Source organism: Empidonax traillii, unplaced genomic scaffold (genome assembly GCF_003031625.1).
Source record: "Empidonax traillii isolate 1590-97213 ecotype Southwest subspecies unplaced genomic scaffold, ASM303162v1 scaffold4354:size9709, whole genome shotgun sequence".
Classification (NCBI taxonomy): Eukaryota; Metazoa; Chordata; class Aves; order Passeriformes; family Tyrannidae; genus Empidonax; species Empidonax traillii.
This window is the reverse complement of record NW_020959547.1, coordinates 1-9709: the sequence shown is the minus strand read 5'-3', so window position 1 is coordinate 9709 and position 9709 is coordinate 1. Positions and strand designations below refer to the sequence as shown.

The window sequence follows — 9709 nt, the reverse complement described above, 5'->3', positions numbered from 1 at the left end:
CTGCATTTCATGGAGAACCCCATCCATATGTCGTAAGTTTCAATCTACTACCTTTGGGAGGGGTCCAGAGGGAAAGAAAACAGAAGAAAAATAAAAGGAAAAACTAGGAAAAAAAAAAGAAAAAAAAAGATAAAATTGTATTTGTAAAAGGTACTGTTGTATTCTTAAAAAAAAAAAAACACCACCAAAAAAACTCCAACAAAGAAATTTGGGTAAATAACTGGAAGACAATCTCTCTTACTAAAATGAAACTATGGATAGTAACTTTACAAGTGGTGTGATTAATGTCTGATTAACTTTTCAATCATGTAAATAAACACTAGTGCATGCTAACTAAAATCAGTGATTCAGTCAACTGATTTTTCATGTTTAATGTGTAATTCTATTCTATGCTTTATAAATTTCTTTATTTCAAAAGGTGGTAAAAATGTAACAACTTTATTAAACTAGCAAAAAGACAATATACTTTTCGCCACCTATGTGATCATGCTGATCCCATGGGATTTTTACCAAGCAAAACTGAGAGACTATAGAGCTGAAAGATCAAAGGTATTTTCCTGACATTTCCCCTTCTTCTAGCTCTGTTCTGTGATTACTACAACCCACAAGGGGAGTGTGAGTGGCACTACAAACCATGTGGAGCCCCTTGTATGAAGACATGCAATAATCCAAGTGGGAACTGCCTTCATGAGATGAGAGGTTTAGAAGGTAATCATAATAATGCATATCTCATTCCAGTTATGAAAGGTTAAAATGCAGAACGATTAGCAAAATTTAGATTACTTAGTATATGACATGCTTGTAGCAAAAATGGTAAGAAGAGACTTTCTAATTTAGTATCTTACTACCTAATGGATCGTGTACTTGTTTGAAGATGAGAACAAAATGCTCTGAATGTGCAATCAAAATAGCAGTAAGAGGATCTGAAATTCCACTTAGCACATGGGACAATTTGGAGAAAGCAGATATGAGTGTAAAGTTACTTCTACTTTAGTTTCAACTTGACTCTTTTTATTGCAGGCTGCTATCCACACTGTCCAAAAAATAAGCCTTATTTTGATGAAGAAACCATGACCTGTGTTTCTAATTGTGGTTGTTATGAAAATGGGAAAAATTACAAACCAGGAATGGAGATGCCTCCAAGGCAGAATTGTGAATCATGGTAAGATTAGTAAAGATTTTTTAAAATCAAGTTTAAAGTTGTGGAACATAATTCATCACACATTAAATTTGTTGTTTACCAACAAGAAGCAGCCTTGTCAGAGGTTGATGAATAATGTCTAATTTTCTTCCCTTCCCAGGAACTTAAGTGATAACATGGCAAAACATTTTACCATTGTGAGATTAATTTACTTAGTCTGCATATTTATTAGAGTGCTTTTAAATTATTATGAACATTATTAAATCAAATAAAAGGAAAATAAAATAACAGTTAGGGAATAGTCCTAGAATTTGTATTAAGATACCCCTAAACTCATCATACGAAATTCTTTAGAAGTTAGCAGCCAACTCATCTCCACGGTTTTGAGCTTGTTTCTGCTATTTCACTGGTACTTGCATAGTTGTAACTGTCAGCAAGTATTCCCACACTTTACTCTTGAGAAGTTGGGGCAAGTGCTGCTAAGCCTTCTATAAAACAGTATAAAGTTAGCAGAGCCAGTTGTTAAGCAGTTAACAACTGTCTTAAGACATCTTTAAAGTTGCTATGCTTGAATAAGGTAAGTAGTGCAATGCAAATGGCAAAAAATCTTAACAAACACAAAACCCATTTGATCTAACCCAACTTCTTGGCATGTTTTGCAGTTCATAGACAGCTTTGTCTACATTATCTAGGCCATTAACAGCCCTAAACCTAAAGCAATAAGTACATATTTATATTTATATTTAAGTTTATTCAGTGTATGGATGCCCTTAGTCACTGTAAATAAGTACATCAAGATTCAATTCTTAAAAAACAATAGATAAATTCCATTTAAAACCAGAATGCGTTCTTGCATCTTTTGGAAGTATGATGGAAATTTGCTGTGTAGATTACTTCAACATCCATGATACAGTGATTCTTTGTATATATCCTTACAAATGTAAATGATAGATTTACTGCATTTTCCCTTCCAAAAAATAAGTGGACCTATCAAGGTGATGAGAACATTTCAGATAACCCTTGTTCACACCTTTCCCCAGCTCCCAAAAGCACTGATAAGGTTGCTGCATGTTTCATGGGCTGGCACACAAGAGTTACTCTTCTTGCCAGAGAACTGCATGAAGATACCTAGCCTGAATTTGTACAGTAGAATTGAATAACCCAGGCAAGACAGGAGCATTCTACATTTAAACAGGCAAAGTATAGATTGATAGAAAAAAAAATGTGAAACAAAAAAATAATGTCATGAACTGATATATTCACATTCATAATCTCATTTTTTCTTTCTTCCAGTGAATGCACAATTCATGGCAAGGAATGCAGATATGATGAACGTGGTATGTTAACAAAGTTGTTTTTATATGATTAGGATGCATTTAAGGTATTCTGCTCTGTGTCTCAGATAGCAAGGTATAACATCCTATCTTGATTTACAGAATGTGTCTGCTTCTATGAGGGACAGAAGTATAACTACAAAGATGTGGTTTACAACACTACAGATGGAACAGGAGGGTGTATTGTTGCAATCTGTGGTGCCAATGGAACACTTGAAAGGGTTATCTATGAATGTCAAACCTCAACACCCACAACTGCAACAACATTTCATTTCAGCACTACACCACCTGCCAGTACTTCCACAGGTAAATCCTTCATAGCCCATAAGTTTATTCTGTTTATTAGTGAGTAAAATTTAGCTACAAAACCATGTCCACACTCACAGCATGAATGAATTAATACAACCTCACAATAAATTAGAGCAGTAACAAGGAAATAAACATAGAAAACAAATCCGCTTCTGAAACACCATTATTAAATTACATCCTATTAAATTAAGATTGATAATTTTAAAAGTATGCTCAACCCTACAGGATCACAATACAAGAAAAATTACACTAGGAAAATTGTCTGCCCATTCAAAATAACAAAAAAAAATATATCTACAGGAATGGATTTTAAGTTTCATGGTCTCTTCCTTTTCTCCTTTGCAGTGTCACCAACTACATCAGTATGTGTTCATGAGGTCTGTGAGTGGTCAGAATGGTATGATGGCAGTCTGCAAACGCCTGGCTATGACGGTGGAGATTTTGAGACCTTCAATAACTTAAGAGCTAAAGGCTATGAAGTCTGTAAAGCTCCACGGGATGTTCAATGCAGAGCAGAAAAATTCCCTGATATACCACTGAAAGACCTTGGCCAAAAAGTAGAATGCAGTACAACAGTTGGGCTTATATGTTACAACAAAGACCAAATTTCAACAATGTGCAACAATTATGAGATCAGAGTCCTGTGCTGTGTTTTTGTACCATGCTCTACTTCAACATATCCAATTTCTACAACTTCTGAAAGTACAACATCAATACATTCAACATCTGAAGAAACAACAACAACCACCATAATGACACCACCTGCCACCACCTTTCCTTCAACACCACCTCTTTGCTTTAAAGAAAAATGTTACTGGTCCAGATGGTATGATGTCAGTTATCCAGGGTCTGGTTACGATGATGGAGATTTTGACACCATTCAGAACATTAGAAAAAAGGGATACAAAGTCTGTGCTAACAGAAGAGAAGTGGAATGCAGAGCTGTGAGGTTCCCTGAAACACCATATCCTCTCCTGGAGCAAAAGATATTGTGCAATACAGAAGAAGGCTTAAAATGTTACAATAAAGACCAATTGCCACCCATTTGCTATAATTATGAGCTAAGATTTAAATGCTGTGAAAATATAACAGTACCATGCACAACAACGACGGAAGGTATTACTATTACAAAAACAACATTTTGGTCACCAGTATTCAGTACAACATCCAAAGAAATAACAACAACACCGCACTTAATAACAAAACACAAGACGACAACGCAAGAGACGACTCCACCACAAACAGACTATATTCATACAAGAATTACAACAAAACCAACAACACAAACGCAAAAACCAACACCTACTATGCCTACCATAACAACCAAACCGATGACATCGACAACAACCCCCTGTGAACCCGAAGTGTGCACCTGGAGCGAATGGTTTGACGTCGACTTCCCCTCCGCCGGGCCCAACCAGGGAGACTTTGAAACCTACCAGCACATCCAGGCCGCTGGGAAGCGCATCTGCCGGCGGCCAAAGGAGATCGAGTGCCGGGCCGAGGACTACCCCGACGTTCCCGTCCAACAGGTCGGGCAGGTCGTGCAGTGCGACGTCCACTATGGACTGGTGTGCAAGAACGAGGACCAGACTGGAAAATTCAAGATGTGCCTCAACTACAGGATACGCGTCCTCTGCTGCACCCCCAACTACAACTGCGTAAGCCCCTCCACCAGGCCTACCACCACTTTTACCAGAAGTGAAACTTTCCTGACGAGCTCTCCATCTCCGTTCTCAACAACTCCATGTTTCTGCAAGATTGGTGATTCCATTTTTTCACCCGGTTAGTTTCTCTTTTTTGCAGGAATAGGTTTCGTAACCTCTCCTTTTTTTTTTTTTTATTTTACATCACCCTGATTTTTTTTCTTTTTAGTACATTGTATTTATGAACTTTTTGCATTGTTACTTTTTGTACTTTTTTTTTTTCCTTTTTTTGATTTCTCCTTTTTCTCTGTTTGTACAGGTGATTTGATTTATGACAGAATGGATAGTGATGGATGTAGATTTTATGCCATCTGTAGCCCAACATGTACTATTGAACGACACTCTGTCCCTTGTCATGTCACTACTCCTGTAGCCACTACTTCCTCTGAGTGGTCTACCACAACATCATCAGTTCCTCTGCCAACCACTACAAAAACTCCCCATGGCTGTGTTTCTACTACATACCCTCCCCTAAAGGTATGTAATTTTTGACTTATGATATTTGAAATATTATAGCTTTTTAGGTGACAACAGGTAACAGCTTTTAGTCCATAAAGCTTACATGTACAGGTTGTTGTAATTACTTTACTAGTGATGGGCAAAATATGACTTAAAATTTGATTTTTTTTTTTTTTTAATTTCAGGGTTTTATACTGATAAAGCACGTTACATTATTCTTTTCTAATTACTTTACTGATGCATTGCATCAATAATAAAACCTCTCTGCCATAATAGAATGATTTTTCTTGTGGATCATATTGTTTCACTAAATAGAAATATTGAAGCTACTCTGGAGACTTGTATCTGCTTCTCTTCTCCTGCAGTGAAGTGCACTGTACATAGTATAAAGGACATCAGTTCCTTTAACCTAAGACTTATCTCCCTAAACTCCAGAAGAGCTCCTCATGCAGAAGAAACGGCTCTAATTAAGGTTCCCACCTTCTTTTAGCATTAATTAAACTTATCACGTAGATTATTGGCAATCTTTTGCTATCAGTGAAGATTTTTATTTTAGTCTTTGCTTCAGATTTAGTAATGATTATACCTATTTGCTATCTTCTGTGACAAGAAATTTTTGTTCCTTTGCAGCCTGGAGAAAGTTTCAAATTATCCAACTGTACAGAAGTCATCTGTAAAGGAGACAATGATATAGACGTAGTACCAACATATTGCCCGCCTGTAAAGGAAATTACCTGTGCAAACAAATATCCTGCAGTCCTAGTACCTGATGAAAATGGCTGCTGTTATCGATACGAGTGTCAATGTAAGCACCAGTAGATAAAGGAATAAGCTTTTTTGAAAAAAAGCAAAGGTTTGCAAGGCCTACATGGGCATTTTCTTTTCTTAGGGTTGCTCTTTAAATTACAGTATATTCACTTGAGTTTCTCAATCTTTCTTCTTCGTTAGTTCTCATCTTAATCTTGCAAATATTTCCTCCATACCAGGTGTGTGTAGTGGATGGGGTGATCCTCATTACATCACATTCGATGGAATCTATTATACTTTCCTTGAAAACTGCACTTACGTCCTGGTGAAACAGATTGTCCCTAAATATGACAACTTCCGTGTTTACATTGACAATTATTACTGCGATGCAAAAGATGGACTCTCCTGCCCTAAATCCATTATTATCTTCTACAAATCTGCAGAAGTGGTGTTGACTCGGAAACTCATGAATGGTGTGATGACCAATGTGGTAAAATACATTTTTTTTTCTCTATTTTTACAAAAAAAGAAATAAGGTCCAAAAGCCTTACTGATACTCATTTGAGATACAGTCTATGAGAATATCATGTTGCGGAGGTGATGAGGGCAGAGGTATTGTTATGGGGGTAAAACATAGGATTGCAGTGGATTCTAAGGTCCTAAACAGCTTAGCATGCAAATAACACTAGGAAACAGACTAACAGAGCTGATAGAGAAGGCACAAAGAATGCTCACACTGGTGCTTGATTCATATTTCGTGAAAATTGGTGCATTGTGCTATTCACTTATGTAAACAAACAGATAATGAACAATCACAAATGCAAGTCACAAGTGTGATTCTTCTCTTAGAGTGAATATGGGTATGTATCACTTGTCAGCTGGATGACAAGCGACTGCTTTCTCTGCATAGGAAACTTCAGGTGCCAAACAGAGCCCTCCATGCCAAACATGACTCCTCCTCCCATATCCTACTGGGAAGAGAGGTATAGCTGAAGAAAACGGTGACTTGGAGCATCACCTTCGCAATCCTGAACTAGTGCTGGCAAGCCAGTGAAAACGAAAAGTCAATCCCACTCTTACACTAAGGAATTTATTAGATAGAGAATGCAAAGATGGGGAGGAAAAGTTTGTCTTAACAGGCACTCTCCCCTTACAAAGCCATGCCAAAGTCTCAGTCAGAAAGGCATGCTGGTTCTAGTGATTCCCCGTGAAAGAAAAAAGTAACTGACAGTTTTAACTCAAAGTGCACTGAGCAGAGAGTTGCAGAACAACTTTTACAAAAAAGCTATTAGGCAAATATGTTCACCTTCATTAGCTCATATAAGATACTGGCTGCAAACTAAAAAGCTTAGGCTAACAAATAAATATGACCACTACATAAAACTGGCACTAGGAACATCTGACTTCATTTTGAACTCAGATAACTCCTCCAATGCCAATTAATGTGTTGTATAGGGACAGTGTGATTATCCAGCAAAGTTATTACATAATGGCAGAAATATTTCTGTAGCTAAAGAAAACTACCACTCACTTTCATAGGAAAAATATTTGCAATACACAAAATTAGGAGGATAAAAAGAAAATACTTGAATATAGAATACTGTGCATTAGCACACAGTCTGTAAAAATAGAGTACATAAAGGCCACTTAGTTTATTATCACATTTTACCAATATAGCAGTTCAAGCTGAGATATCAATGCAAATATATGCTATTACAGAGATGCCAGTGAGTATTGGATGTGATGCAAAACTATATGGAGTTATGCAATAATCATGAAGAGTGGAAAATTTAAATATGATTTAAAACAATCAGGCTGAAGCAGTGCTTATTCTGAAGTTGTGTTTTGTTGTTTTTTTCCTTTTTTTAACCCTGCATTTAGATGTACTTCAACCAGAAGATTGTCAAACCAGGCTTCGAGAAAGATGGCATTTCTTTCTCCACTCTTGGCATCAATATGATTGTTGAAATAAAAGAGATTGGTGCAACTATCACCTTTAGTGGTCTAATCTTCTCTGTGAAACTCCCATATAGCAAATTTGGCAACAACACCGAAGGACAGTGTGGTAAGATGAATGCACTCATTGGAGATGGTGCTCTTTCCCCACCCTACCGTGGTAGTTCTCACCCACTCTGGCTATGCAGTCTCATGACTGACAGAAATATTTTTAAGAGCAGTAAAATGGAAATGAAAACAGTTCTGCTCTTCAACTTCTTTAGGATATCAAAAGTTCAATATTTCAGCAATCAGGTTTTTTTTTCTTTGGGGCTGGGGCTTTAGACTTGTTTGTTTTTCTGTAACCTAAATTAAAGTTCATATAACTGTAAAGAAATCACTACCTATGAAGCAAGGTACCATATGCATTTCACAAGCATATCTAGATATATCGGCACGGAAATATATTGTGCATTTCTGATGTGGCTTATGAGACTTACTCAGCTTGTTTCTTCCAGGAACATGTACAAATGACAAAGCAGATGAATGCCGCTTACCAAGTGGTAAGATCATTTCTTCCTGTCCCCAAATGGCTCATCACTGGATTGTTGACGACAACAAGACATGTCATGGAGTACCAATACCACCAGTTATAACCACACCTTCACCAAAGCCTCAGTGTGAAACACCTCATCTCTGCAAGCTTATCCTGAGCGAGTAAGAAAAAAACCTGAACAAACTGTTTCTTTCTAGACAAAACTTCCAGTATCTTAGAAGAAGAATAAAAACTATAGCCCTAATAACAGCTGAAAATGCTTGCCTAATGATAGAATATATACATATATGTATGTAGATATAGCAAAACGCCTTTGAAAAGAAACAGCTCTGCCTAAATGACTTGCAAGCCAAAGATAACTGAGCAAGGAGAGGTGAAGTCAGAATATAAGGGATGCAGCAAGCACTAAAATCCATATTCCCTGGTTTCAATACAACCAGGGGATGCTTAATAACTCTTAGTTACAGTATTAAGCAAAGGCTTAACTCTACATTCGAAGTGGGTCTTCAGTACAAATCTTAAAGAACCTGGTTATCAAACAGGTTAAGAAAGCAAACATAAACAGCCAAGAAGCATTCTTCATTCTTTATACATTTTATGTAAACATGGAGCTCCAAAAACACAGATGCTTGTTTCCTGAAGTATTTCCTATATCTGTGTATGCTGAAAACAGCGCTTTTTTTCAGCTGAGTCATTTATAAAAGCCCTCTTACATGTGCTTTCTGTAGTGTCTTATAAGTTCTGAGCTATTTTCTGTGCAGTTTTTCTATCTCTAGCCTACCTTTGTCATCTTTTTTCTCGACCTGGTGCAGTTGCCTTTTACACTAAATTTGTGGTCTCAGACTGAAGAAAAGCTGTGTACACATACAGAAACACTATGACCATTAACCTCTTCAGAAAATAAAAGGAGCTTCAGATTTCCTAATCCTTCCTGAACCTATCTTCAAGCTTATTGGCCATTCCTAGGCTTTGCTTCTTCACACCTTCCTTTCTGAAGCAGAAAGTCACATGCTATTAACTGGAAAGTGTTGTCTCACAGGAACACTTTATATAATGGCTCACTAACATAGAAGGGGCTTTCTTTACTGTCTGCAGGATTTTTGCAGAATGTCATACTGTGATACCACCAGAACCATTTTTCAAAGGCTGTGTTTTTGATGGATGTCGCATAGATGATGAATCCATGCAGTGTTCCAGTTTGGAGATATATGCTACAGAGTGTGCATCTAGAGGTGTCTGCATTGACTGGAGAGGAAAGACCAACAATACATGCTGTAAGTATTGCAGAACTCAAAATGGGTGTGATGAATGGTAGAAGTTAGTTTTTTATTCAGTAGACATGTTTTCTATCTAACACGGCTACTGTTGACAAAAATCCAGTGGGGTCCTTTCTCACAGAAGCTGCAGACAAAGGCAAAGCTGTAGTCATTTTTGTGGCAAAAATACATCTACTGCCAATTTTTAATCTTTTTTTTGTCTTTTTCCATACAGCATTCAACTGTCCAGAAAGCTTGGTATACAA

At 37.1% G+C, this 9709-nt stretch overlaps 1 protein-coding gene across 1 annotated transcript; it reads left to right on the top strand.

The window, feature by feature from the left end:
• Positions 1-1020: 1020 nt before the first annotated feature.
• Positions 1021-9705, top strand: LOC114072893 (mucin-5AC-like; the record flags this gene model as incomplete). The annotated part of the gene is made up of 11 exons (XM_027910718.1): positions 1021-1162; positions 2435-2478; positions 2578-2781; positions 3130-4569; positions 4750-4967; positions 5580-5754; positions 5936-6186; positions 7578-7761; positions 8150-8348; positions 9283-9461; positions 9679-9705. Coding segments are annotated over 11 exons (3063 nt in total), but the record flags the coding sequence as incomplete, so codon positions are not given.
• Between the last annotated feature and the right edge of the window lie 4 nt (positions 9706-9709).